Source organism: Arachis hypogaea, chromosome 13 (assembly GCF_003086295.3).
Source record: "Arachis hypogaea cultivar Tifrunner chromosome 13, arahy.Tifrunner.gnm2.J5K5, whole genome shotgun sequence".
Taxonomy (NCBI): Eukaryota; Viridiplantae; Streptophyta; class Magnoliopsida; order Fabales; family Fabaceae; genus Arachis; species Arachis hypogaea.
Genome location: NC_092048.1, coordinates 69,682,801 through 69,696,510, shown reverse-complemented (window position 1 = coordinate 69,696,510; position 13,710 = coordinate 69,682,801). Strand labels below are relative to the sequence as shown.

General features: G+C 33.7%; 1 protein-coding gene across 4 annotated transcripts; it reads left to right on the top strand.

The window, feature by feature from the left end:
• Window positions 1-874: 874 nt before the first annotated feature.
• Window positions 875-11,858, top strand: LOC112732279 (uncharacterized). Of its 4 annotated transcripts, none has more exons than XM_025780938.3 (6): window positions 875-1,569; window positions 2,337-2,866; window positions 2,970-3,028; window positions 3,715-3,813; window positions 3,930-4,106; window positions 11,415-11,858. In XM_025780938.3, the coding sequence occupies exons 1-6, from the start codon at window positions 1,076-1,078 to the stop codon at window positions 11,454-11,456; spliced, it is 1,401 nt and encodes a 466-aa protein (XP_025636723.1). In that variant the 5' UTR covers window positions 875-1,075; the 3' UTR covers window positions 11,457-11,858. The 4 variants fall into 4 exon arrangements, with proteins under 4 accessions (XP_025636723.1, XP_025636725.1, XP_025636726.1 ...); XM_025780940.3 differs by lacking the exon at window positions 11,415-11,858 and adding an exon at window positions 6,677-7,544 and having other exon boundaries at window positions 883-1,569; XM_025780941.3 differs by having other exon boundaries at window positions 916-1,569; window positions 3,724-3,813.
• Window positions 11,859-13,710: the final 1,852 nt, after the last annotated feature.

Genomic DNA, 13,710 nt, shown 5'->3' with positions numbered 1-13,710 from the left:
TTTAAAAATTAAAGTCTAAAAATCGTATTTGAAAAAATACTAATTTTTTTTATTTTAGTTTAGAAAAAAAAAAACCCTACTTAAAAGTCTTAAACCAAATGCAAGAGAAATAGACAATGAGCCTTGTATGAATTCCTTACACTCCTAAATCCATACACAACTTCTCTACGACCAGCTGCTGAAGGTAAAAGGTAACAGTACCACAACCACTTGGTAGCTTAGCTTCCCCACCCAAAAAGAAAATCACAAAAAGCATAATATAAAGAAAAGAGAAAACATAGCTTCCATGATTATGTCTGTGGGGACTTAGCTTCATCAATTCCAGCCCATGCATCTTTCCAGATAAGCAAATCCAGCCGACTCCACCATTTCATATTATCTCCCACTAATCACATTTTCCTTCACTTGTCATTTGTCAGTTGTCACTAATCACTAATCACTAAACATTCATTGTTATAGAAATGAATCCTCATAATTATTAAAAAAAAATTGATAATGTAAAGTATAATCTTTAATCTTTTATTATTTTCTCTCATATTTATTTTCCCATTGTCACATAAAACAAAATTAATTATTCAGCGAACAAACAACAATAATGACCAGATGCATAAAATAATTATAACATTTTTTTATTAAAACAAGGCTTGTTAACTTATTCCTTTAGAATTAATTGAGTTAAATATATTGATAATTTATATGCGGAGTTCAATAAATTTTGGATATGGATGATAAAAAAATTTAAGTTTTTCAAAGAGTTAATTATTAAGAACTAATTGAATAATTAATTTTACTTAAGAATAATGTGGTCCAAAATTTTTTGATAAACAAAGTGATTAAATACTCAAAAATTAATTTAAAAAAGGATAGGAAAAAAAAAAAACGGAATTAAGCCAATCACAGGCTTCTTTCACATATCCCTTTCTTCTTTAATCATTTTGTTATTTAAATTTTATTCTTTGTTTTATGTTTTTCAAGTTTCAACACTTTATAAGGGCACAAGCTGAACTTTGCTTTTTTCCAGTGAAGAATTCTGGTCACTGAAGAGAAACAACTCACCGGAGAGCCCCGCCGGCAAATGGACGAGTTCTGGAGGATGAGGATGGGATTGACAGCGGGGACCCCTCGCCGGCGGTCCATGGAGGACCGTTCATCTTCTCGCACATGGCGGTCCATCTTCGCTAGCGACAGTGCCTCCGAGACGGAAACGTTGGACCCCGAAGACTTCGCCGACGTCTTCGGCGGCCCGCCGAGGAGCCTACTTGCGCACAAGCTAGCAAAGACCAGTTCCTTCTATGAGGAGATTTTCCGGCCGTCGGAGTTCGCTTCTCAGGCGCGGGCGAAAGGCGGCAGGAGCTTGCCGGTGTTCCGCATTCCGGCGAAGAGCAACGAGTTTTACAGCGGCGTGTTTGGGTCGGACGATGAACGGAGGTCTAGGGATCGGTCCCGGTCGGAATCGATGGCGAAATCAAAGTCGAATTCGTCATCGGCCCTGAGTTCAGAGGACCTGAGCCCTCTCCGGCCGGCGATCGGCGATGATGTGGCATTGTCTTCTTTTGCTTCAAAGCTAAGGTTTGCAGTGAAATCCCGAATTCCTATCTAATCAATTGAGTAAATATCCAAATTGTCTTCAAAAATTTCAAATCAGACACTTTGCTTTTCCAACAAATTTTTATTGTTTAGAAATGTTTGAAAATTAACAGATTGATGCTCCTTCATTTTTGAAGTAGACTAATTTGTTGTATCGATATTTTTGAATATAATGGTTTTATAATAAAATTTATCATAGATTTATTTGTCTATCACATATATTGAAATTCGATTTGAAATTTATTAGGAACAAATTTAGTGTTTAACCAATTAATGACGGTTTGCAGAAGTTGTGCATTGTCAATTGTGCCCTTTGTGGCTAGCTAAATTTGCAGATGGCTCTGTACAGATCTTACTTATCATGTAAAGATGAATTTATACTTTCATATCTAGACACGGGTGGTAGCATCTAGATATATCTAAAATAAATAAAGTAGCTGAAGTTGGAGATTATTTTAATAATGATATAGAGTTAGGGCCTGAATTTTGATATATGAATATGATGTATAAAAATAAACGTTAGTAGATTTTGATGTGATCAATTTGAAGACAAGTCTAATTCTTTGGAAAACATATTCTACTGATCTATAACTACGAGCTGGCCTATTTGACAATTTGACATTGACAATGCAAATTATTTATGCTTGATGGGTTCTGTTTTTGCTGAATTTTATTGAGATGCAATTATAGACCCCAATATGGTGATCTATATTTTAAATCTGATATTGAAGATGGTTTGATTGTTTTAGGCCAATTAGTGTCCCATATAGATGGAACCCATGCACCATGATGCCTGAGGAACACCTTATTAAACAAGGGAAGCCATTCTTTCAATGCAATGGCCAATCATGTGAAGTTCAATATCAAGATATTGAATGCAAGGGGAATTTCACGAGTTCCCTGTTTGGACTCTCAAGAAAAGTTTCCTCCCCAGAAACAATTAGTCTTGGATCTAATTCATGTCGAACCATGAAAGTGACTGACGAATTTGAACTTAGTTCCCCATTTTCGGCTGTCTCCGGACTCTCTCAAGAGCCTGATGCGAAATCTTCGGTTCATGATAATGTTCTTCCAGAATTAGTTATAGAGCCTGATGATGATGATGAAGTTATGAGCTCCTATGTCATAGAGGTTAACTCCAGCACCAGAGAGGAACATCGTGGATCAGAAGCCATTGATGAAGCAATTGCTTGGGCTAAAGAGAAGTTCCAATCAAGAAATTCTGATGAAGAATCATGTTGGAGAAACAACGGGAATGAACAATCTACTGTAATAGAAGGTAATTGTCCTGACTACTAAAATGTCTCTTGTAAATCTAATGCTTCATGCATGTAACAGACAAAAGACGACAATTTATATTTGTCTTTGATCCTGTAATGTAGGAAGTCATGCTGCAGGTAAATACCATAATGAAGGGTTCAGAATAGTCAAGTCTCCAAAGGTAATACAATTTATTCAAGAAGCATGATTGTACAAATTACTTGTATACCTACATCATATTAGTGAAACAAATTATAGGATAGAGGAATACTAGAGGGCCAGCAGAATTTCTTGTGTTTAGCCAGCAGTTAGCCATCATTGTTTAAAAGTCTGGGCTAAAAGTATGTTGTTAGATTACTAGACTAAAAGAATTAGGTTAGTGGCTAAAAGTGATAGCCAAAAATAATAAATTCTGATAGTCCTTGAGCATTTCTCATATTTGGCCTTAGTTGGGTTTTGAAACTGGAGAACAATCACACTTCATTTCTTGGATTTGTGTCTACATAACAAGTCCTTAGTAAACTGCTTTAATTTGAAGCCTGGAACTTTTATCTTATAAAGGCAGAAAATAGGCAAAAAGTTTGAGGACACTATTCCCATATTATGAAAAGATCATTTTCAAGATGATAGTGGCAACTGTTCAAGAAAAGAAGTGATACAAATTATTCAACTGTGCATGATTTATGGACAATTAACGCAAATCTATAGTAAGCCAAATTTAAGGCCAAGAATAAAAACTGTAATTGGAAATGAGTGCAAGTTTAAATGCATTCTAAATTCGATGCTTGAGATTATAATATTTCTTTCTTTTGATTTCTTTTATTATAAAATAAAGATTTGTATTGATTGTAATGCTTTTTTCTATAGAAGCTACAGATAGAAACAGAGAAGTTGGATAGAGATGTAAGATTGTGGTCATGTGGCAAGGAAACTGACATCCGGCTACTGCTTTCAACACTACATCATGTAATTTCTGTTATTGATCTCTTATTGCTATGAATTGATTGAATTCTCTTTAGTTTCGTTCGCAGTTGACGCAGATATAACAGGATCATGACAAGGTTGTATGTTTTCACTGCCAGATTCTATGGCCAGAGAGCGGCTGGTATGCCGTTCCAATTATGAGCCTAATACACAGCTCACAAGTGAAGAAGGCATATCAGAGAGCAAGATTGTGCCTCCATCCTGACAAACTTAAGCAAAGAGGAGCAACACTTCTACAAAAGTACATTGCTGAGAAGGCCTTTTCCATTTTGCAGGTATGTAAAATATATACTATTTTTGGATAAGTTTTTTCCTGTACCAGATATTATTTATGTGTTTTTTCCTATCAGTTTAAGTTTTTGAAAAAAGTGGTTTTATGAATAGTTTCATAATTTCTATGACTAAAAGGTCTAGGATTCGACCTTTGTTGAACCTCAAAAAGAATAAAATTTGGGTTAATAGTCAAATTAGTCCCTAAAAAATGGCTCGTTTTTCAAATTTGTCCTTGAAAGATTTTATTGATCAAATTAATCCTTCAAAGATTATAAATTAATTATTTTTGTACTTTAGTCACTCAATTAATAGTTTTCGTCAACGATTAATGACATGGAATATTAACTCACATTATACATGACACCTAGTATATCTAATTAGACGCTAAACAATTATATTTATGAAAATTTATCAATTTAGTGTCATTAGTTATATTAAAATATAGTAATATTAAGGTTTATATAATTGGAAAAATGGACTAAATTGATAGATTTTCATAAACTTATCAATTAATAACGTTTTATATCATCAATAGTTGGGGAAATTATTAATTGTGTGACGGAAGGACAAAAATGATTAATTTGTAAAATTTGAAAGACTATTTTGTTTGATCAAACTTTTCTAAGGATGAATTTAGAAAATGACCCATGGGCTAATTCGATTATTAACTCAATAAAATTTCTATATAGGGCAAAAACAAAAAAACCAAAAACAAAAAAAACTATGCAAAACTCATACAAATCCAGAAAAGATTCTTGGTGAGGGACATGTATAAGATATATCATATAACCATCTATGTGCTTCTTTCTACTCGTTTAAGCTTTTGTGACTATTAAACCACTCTTCCACCTTAGCCCATGACAACAATAAAGAAGTCTTGCGGCCCACAAATTCAACCCAACAAAATACATAAATTCAGTTACAATTTTAGCCTTTGTTATTTTATCTAATTTTATCTTTATCTTATTTTTATTTGTTCTTATCTTATCTTTATCTGCTTTTATCTTTCATAGGCCAATGTTCTATATATATTTAGTTTTACCTTCATAATTTACAATTCAATCAATCAACAATCAATCAAGAAATAGAAAGTATAACAATTTTTCATCTTTTCTTTTCTTATTCTTTCATAGTTTTGTTAGGGAGAAAAGGTTTCATAATATTTCCTATGACTAGAATAGATGATCTCAAGAGAAAGCTTTGCGCAATCTTGTCAGGTGTTGATTTTCACCATTGATTAAGAAGGTGAAACCAAGTATGAGACCTTTAAAGACATCTATTATGTAACACCCTAATTATCATAAACCTCACCTCTAGCCGTAAAGCAAAGGTTAATCAAAGATTACGACAATTCTAAGGCTTATACATATTTATATAGAAGGAAATAATATATACTAGAAGCTCGATAAAGGATTAGGCTTAAAAACAGAATTACAAAAGTGCAAAACGTTCACACGAAGCTAACGCACAAGATACAAGGTATAGATGCAAGAGAAAAGAATATATATATATTAGAGTATAATAATCATAGGGAATTAGCCGCAGCTTGCGGAGTTTAAGCCAACTAGTTATAAACAGAAAAATACAGAGTTTTGGAGTAAAAACAACTTATACAACTTATCTCTCAGGTAAGCCTCTAAGGTCATAAAGTCTAAAACAAAAAGGGTGAGAGAAAGTACTACAACAAAATAAAACAGAAATAAGCTAGGAAGAAACCATACTCCGCTCTGCCACCATGTCTGCAATTTCACCGAGGTGAATTACGACCTCCATCTGAAAAACAACAAAGTATGGAATGAGAACCGAAGGTTCTCAATATGGTAACAGTGCCTAATAATGTAAGATATAAGGTTCTGCGACGCCGAAGGCAATCCTAGAACTTCACATTGATACAGAATATTCAAGCTTAAAACAATAATTAACGTAAACCAGAAACAATAAACAGGATTTTCTAAACTTAAAGGATTTCTAACTAGTACTAATCATACCGCTGTATCCTACAGCTTTCGTCAACCTAACCTCTGTACGATCCCATCGCCACTGTCTAACTACCTACTCAGCACCAGACAATCGCAGGTAATACAAGCAAGTAAATCACAAGTAATATACATGTACAGCAAGTAAAACAACTAGCAAATAAGCATATTATTCATTTAGGCAAGAGATTCAATTAGGCAAAGCAAACAAAACACATAGTAGATGCACATGATGAATGCTTGTCCTATTGGTTTGTGATATCACTTGTCAGTCTATGAATGCCAATCGGACACATCCTTCCGGATGTCGTCTTTCTGACACGTCTGAGGATATAGCACCTGGTGATACATTCGCATTTTAGCTAGTTTAGTTAGTTAAATTAGTCAATTTTAGTTCAATTTCATGCATATTACTCAAATAAATAAGTACTTAAATGGATTCTCTCATCATACTTTGATAGATTGATGACTAAATGAATTTTGCTCAATTTCATGCAAACAATTGAAGAAAAGTATGAATGAGTGAGTTATCTAAAGATAGTTGCTCGAGGAATACAGCTTTGATGTATTGCTATTCTGTGTTTTGATCATAACAGGGGAAGAAGAGCATAGCGCTATGCTCACTTAAGCTTTAAGAACGCTACGTTCTCCTGCAGCATGACTCTCGGCGCTACGCTCCCTTTCAAAGAGCGCTGCGTTCTTTACCCAAGAAAGTTTTGTTAGCGATGCGCACGCGTGGGTGACGCATATGCGTCGAAGTGGTGATTTTTGGAAGACCACGCGTACGCGTGGATGACGCGTACGCGTGGATATGAGCAGCGTTCTTCACCCAAGAGCGCCTGCGAGACTTTCAAAAGTGGGATTGAAGATGTGCCATCGACGCGTACACGTCGGTGACGCGTACGCGTGGAAGTGGTGTTTGAGAAGAATCACGCGAACGCGTGGACAAAGCGGCAGCGTAGAAGTGGTTTTCTGAAGCCACGCGTACGCGTGGATGACGCGTGCGCGTGGGAGAGCGCAGTAAAGAGGACGCGTACGCGACTATGCGTACGCGTGACAAGGACTGCAGAGAGTAATGACGCGCACGCGTAGGTGACGCGTACGCGTCACAAGTGCCAAATTGTTGAACGACGCGTACGCGTGGGTGACGCGTACGCGTCGATGCCTGTGCGCTTCGTTTTCTTAAAGAGCACTACGTTCTCTTGGAGCAGGATCTAAGTACCAATCGAGAAGCCCATTTTGAAGAGTTTCCAAGTACACCTTAAGAAGCAAGTACACTAGTATAAATAGAGGGCATCTTGAATTTTTGAGGGACTTTTTTCGGAACATCTTCTGGATCTTCTTTTCCACTTTCTTTTTCTTTTAGATCTCTTTTGTACTTTTGCATATTTTGAATTTTACTTTCTACTGAGACTCTGGATCACTTTCCAGTTTCATTTCTGTTTACAGTTTTATTTTCTTTTCTGTTATATGCTTAGTTTAATTTTCAATTTGAGAATTCTGTTTGAATTTAGAGCTATGAATCACTAAACCCCAATTTCACTAGGGGGAGGAGCTCTGTTGGTTTCAATGAACTAATGACTCTTCTTTTCCTCTCAATTCAAGTGGATTCATCTAAGAGGAAACTCTTGTTCTTCACAGATTCAATTACTATCGAGAGAGGGATTGAATCTATTTGAATTATGTGATGAACTTGAGAAAGGAGTCACAGAAGTCAGTTTAGAATTCATCCTTTCATAATTCTCTTGATTGATATATTCTGAGTTGGTATGTGAGATGTAACCACCCTGAATTGAGATCCCGAGAGTTGTGTGGCATTCAGGATTAGCTATTGATTTTCACCTCTTCTCATAAGCAATTAGATCAAAAGATTGCCAATTGTTTGTGATAAGAGAAATTGAATCACCAAGAGATTGGGATCCAATTACTTACAATCTGCCATAGATCTGTTTCCCATGATTGAGAAGGAATTTATCACCATTAATTCATGAGAAATCAATATCTCTGATCCCTAGTGATATCACTCATCATCAATCTTTACTTCTGTTCTTTTGAATTTCTCATTTTCCAGTATCCGATTCCCTTGTTTACATTTCTGTAATTTACCATTTCTGCTATTTACATTCAACCTTTAATTACTTGCATTCTAAGTTTCAGTCATTTACATTTCAGTTCTTACATTCCTGCAATTACATTTTCTGCTTACATTTCAAGTCATTTATCTTATCCTCTTTTAATTTCAATTATTTAAATTCCCTTGTCATTTATATTCCTGCACTTTACTTTCATGATGAATACATCAAGAAACAACAAACTGTCTGCCTAATTAGATTATCATTCAACTAAAATTGCTTAATCCACCAATTTTCGTGCGATCGACCTCACTTTCAGTGAGTTTTATTACTTGATACGACCCGGTATACTTGCCGGTAGTTCATACGTGTGAAATTAATTTTTCGCCATCACTTGGCACGCTTTTGTTCTGAGGATATAGTGCCTGGCACACTATCATTCCGAGGATATAGTGTCTGGCCCACTTGCATGCTCATTCCGAGGATATAGTGCCTAGCACACTCTTGCGGCAGAGAAGAAAAACAACAACAACATATATTTCATCATAAATCGTTCTAAGGATATAGTGCCTGGCACACTTTCCACATTCAACAAGTCCATCAACCTCAAATCATCACCAGTCATCACCATTGCTCATCTCAATCTACTTTCAATTTTCATTTCTCAACATTCCAAGGATATAGTGCCTGGCACACTTTCCACATGCAACAAGTCCATCAACTTCAAATTATCACCAGTCATCACCATTGCTCATCTCAATCCACTTTCAATTATCATTTCTCAACATTCCAAAGATATAGTGCCTGGCACACTTTCCACATGCAACATCCATCAAACTCATAATAACCATCATCAGTTCTTAATTCCATTCCAAGCTCGTTAGTTCATCAGTTTCTCAATTCGTTGTCAGTAATCACCAAGTTCACTACTCTTCCTTCTCTCTCAACCAAACTCATTCCCAATACACCAGAAACCTAAACCTTCGTTCTCTAATTTTTCAAAGTAATACCCAAATAATTCCACCCAAGACCTTCTCTATGTTTAACAGCCAAAAGTAAGTCAAAAAGTCTTAAATAGGTGCCATAGAAGTTTACAAGTTTGTTGGAAGGTGAAACAGTTAAAAACAATATTTTAGTTAAAACACAGGGCATGTGCGTACGCACAAGGGTGTGCGTGTGCACGCCCAGAAAAGTTTTCAAATGTGTGCGTACGCATAGAGGTGTGCGTACGCACAGGTAGTAAAAATTTCAACTCTGTTCATCCGCACAAGGCCTGCGAACGCCCTCAACAGAGTGCACCTTCCAACGTGTGCGTGCGCACAGGTTGTAAAAGCTCACAGGGGTGTGCGTGCGCATAAGGCTATGCGTGTGCACACAAACCAGAAATCACAAATTCTGAAGTATGCACAGAATTCAGATTTTGACACCAAAACCTTGAATGATCATAACTTCCTCTACGAAAATCCATTTTCTACAAACTTTATATCCATTTAAAGATTTTTCAATGAACTTTAATTTAAAGCAAATTTCAACAAATTTTGAAAACTGAGGCTCAAGTTATGATCCGTCAAAGTTCACTGAAATTCTATTCTTACCAAAAGTCTTAAAACCTCAATTTTACCACAACTCTCATCTTAAAACCAAAGCAAAGCCTACTCAACACAATACCAAATTCACTCATGAATTCATACCAAACATTTGTCGACCAACCATCAATAACCTCCCATTTACGCTATTCCACACCATCAAAATCATTATTCTCCAACATCTAAAAAATCATCATAGACACTCCTAATTCTCCTTATTCATCAATAACATTTTCACAACTCATCATCAATCATCAACAATACCAACAACTCTCAACAACTATAATAATTCTCAACATTCATCATCAAATCATTAAGCTCCCAAACATTTCACAGCAACATGAACTCAAAATCAACACCATTCAATATCATCACCAAGCACACGATTCAAAACCCACAACCATCATCATAATATATCATCACACATCAAATTCATCAATATCCTTCAACAAGCACCATAAACATATATTATATATTGCAACATTCCCTACAATCCTCTTCATCATACAACATAATTTCAAAAATAATTAAGCGTACACCAACATCATTCAATCCTATCTTATGGTCTACTAGCCTAAGCTTTAAGAAACATTACATATTACATAAAGAAAACCGAAATCATACCTTGACTGATTTCCAATATATGCAAAAGACCAAAAGCTTGATTCCAACAAGATCAACAAGCCTCAAGCACCAACACTACTTTCAAAACTCATCAACTACCAAGCTATACACATAACATACCAAGAATCAACACTATAGCTAACCAAAATATCAAACCACAAGAGTTTGAAGAGACTTACCTTTCCCAACAAGATTAGGGGTAAAATCCAAGAATTATCCGCTACTAGAAATCACCTAAACAACCAAAACCACAAAACTTACTCAAAAACCAAACCCCAAAAACGCAGAGTGTTAGGGCAGAAAACTGGGACGTGAGTTTCGAGTTCTTACCAGATTTTCTTAAATAGAAACAAAGAGCTCGTCGAGAGCTTCGCATGGCCGCAAACGGCTCATCAATCGGAGTTTCGTAGCTCAAGTTATGATTCCCAGAAGGTGATGATGAATAGTGACAATGGGGTTTCACCCCCCACCATCACCATATCCGAGCTCTCTCTCTCTCTTTGTGCTGAAAGTGGCTCTTTTTGCCACTTAAGTGGAGTATATATATGTTGGACTTGGGCCCAGTTGGGCCCGGTCCAACCCGCTAAGTGATTTGGGTCCATTTGGCCCACTTTGGGCCAAAACCTTTAAAATTAGTGTCCGGTTTTCGATTCTAAATTATTTTTATCCTTTCAAAACAATAAATCAACTTTCAAAATCTTATTTTCCAAAATACGCGGTACTGGACAGACTAGAGCCGGTACTGCCAGCTTAAGCGCCAGTACGCATTTCTTACAAAAACTTTTCGAAAAGATACATTTTACAACTCAGAAAAATTCATTGAAATCAAATTTCACCTTTATATTTTTAAATTAAAACTTCTAAATTTTGAATCTACTCTGAACACTTAAAAATTATTATTTTCACTAAAGTGATTAGGCCGGTTCTTGGGAAGGTGATGTCTTGAGAAGGTTTCACAGAGATGATCTTTTTCCTTAATTTTTCTAAAAGGCAATAAAATATAGACTAGGATAAATACAAAATCGAAATTCATATCTTCTATGTTGGAACAGGTTGCATGGACTGCGTTCATTTCTCAAGATGTTTCTTTCTAAACGGTGTATGACTCTAATTCCCTATAACTCGGTTTAATTCTGGTTTAACGCTCGGGGACAAACACCAAGCAAGATCGAATGATGGAAGTGTGTGTGGCCATGCAGCAAATACAGGTTTTAAGTACATGAAATTCGAAAATAGCATCTCCTCTCCTTTCTACAAATAGTTGACTGATGGATGTACCATTTCATTTTTGTTGTATCATAAGTTGTTTAATGCTTTTGTAGATACCAAATTTTAACCAGCCCAGCCTTTGAAGGATCAGAATTGTTAAATAAATATTGTAGAAATAGTTAGGAGTGAAATAATTATGTGATTAAATTTAAAATTTTAACTCGAGGTTATTGAATTCTGTAAATATATAGTAAATTCAGTTTTTCTTGCTTGTTTGGTTCTTGAAATCAATGGTTTTTACTTTTTTGCTGCTCAAATTAGGAGCTAATAATGCTGATTACATATGGAGATATGAATTCAATTACACGTGAACTCCTTGTATTAACATTAAACAGGGAGATGTGGATCATGATTGAACAAAAATGTCTGGGAGATAATAGAAACTCAATCCCAAAAAGTTTAGGTTATTTTATTTTTCATTCCTTAATTACCTAGCACAAAGAAACTATGGCAGGTAATTGGGTAGAAGGAAAAGGTGTCAAATATCACGGCATGAGTATAAAACTGTTTTATATTATGTTTTAATACATTATACATAGATAAATAGGTTATTTTGGAAGTAGTTAATAGGATCATATGTTTGGCTTTTTAGTATTTGACTTGTATAGGATGAAGGATTCAATTTTTATTGGGGAAGAGAGAAATACTGTTTGAGTGTCTAAATTTTCATTCTTATATTTGGTAACTTTTTTTTATGATCCGAATGCAGAAGTAATTTCATCTCTAAACGCACTTCTATGTGAAGCTAAAAGTTTTAGTTTTTGCATTTGCTTAGAAAAATTAAGTGAGAAAATTTATTTCTTTTCTACCAATTCTACTCTTTATTTTTTTCAATAAAAAAGACACAAGTAACAATCTATCTTTACAGTAATTTTTTGTGGTTCTTCGTTCCAATAATTTTTTTTTCCACTAAGAACTCTCAGATTTATTTCGATTACTACCAATGTAAATATTTTAATTTTTTTATTACTTTTAATAGTCTTTCATATTTTAATTTTTTATGTTTTTTAATTGTATTGCTTTTTTATATATGATAAATAATTAAATATTTTTCACATATGAATTTTACTTACCTTTTTATTGTATTTTTTTTGTTCATATGATATATGTGGTCGGTTTTATGAAATTTTTATTGTTTTTTATTTGTATGTTTTTTTTTTCCTATTCTTTGTTGTACTTTATTTTTGTTATATAAAATTTTTTATATTTTTATTTAGCTCTGTAAAATTTGTAATTATAATTCTTATATACTATGTTTATTATCAAAATTTTGTATAATATAAATTATGATCCACTAAAAAAAAAGTAAATAAAAAATTAAGCATAAATAACAATAGAGTCTTAAATAATGAAAATGTATAGTCCAAAATAATACTAAATTAAAGAGTATTGAGAGTATTAGAAAAATTATACTACATTTTTTATTTGATATTATAAAATTTGTAGTACTCTCTCATATTTTTATTTTTATTGTTTATTGTATTTATTTTATTTATATGATAAATATTTTTTATATGTTCTTGTGTTCTGACTTTTTATGCAGTAGAAACAACTACATGCCGTAGAAATAATGGTATTCTTATGTACTAATTTTGTATAAAATATTATTTTTTATGCATTTTATTGGTGTTTTATCTTTTAATTTAATATTTATCTACATTAACATATTAAATTTTTTTTATTATATATTTTTTATTTTTAACATAAAATGTATTTTGCTAATTTTTATATGTTATTTTTAATTTAGTAATAAATATTAATTTTATTATAAAATCAATTAATAAGATCTATTCAAATATCTAAATTAAAATGATAAGATAATATAAAAAAATTATTTAAATTGATATCTTTTTTTAGTAATTTTTTTTATCTAAAAGTGATTTTGAGTAGTGTAATCCAAATAATATTTATTTTATTATAATCTATTTTGATATAAAGATTGCCAAACATAAATCACGTTACTACAAACTTACTTTTCATCAAAATCAAGTTTGTAAAATCAATATTATGCAAACTTTCATTTGTAAACTTTAATCTAAACACACACTTAGTTGGCACCGGATTTGATGGTCCAGAACA

What these genes read in the sequence shown, in the direction of transcription:
- LOC112732279 (XM_025780938.3), top strand. Translation starts at nt 1,076, where the DNA reads ATGGACGAGTTCTGGAGGATGAGGATGGGATTGACAGCGGGGACCCCT. An exon ending in TCTTTTGCTTCAAAGCTAAG is followed by an intron (nt 1,570 to 2,336) that starts GTTTGCAGTGAA and finishes TGATTGTTTTAG; the next exon opens with GCCAATTAGTGTCCCATATA. An exon ending in TGCTTTCAACACTACATCAT is followed by an intron (nt 3,814 to 3,929) that starts GTAATTTCTGTT and finishes TTTCACTGCCAG; the next exon opens with ATTCTATGGCCAGAGAGCGG.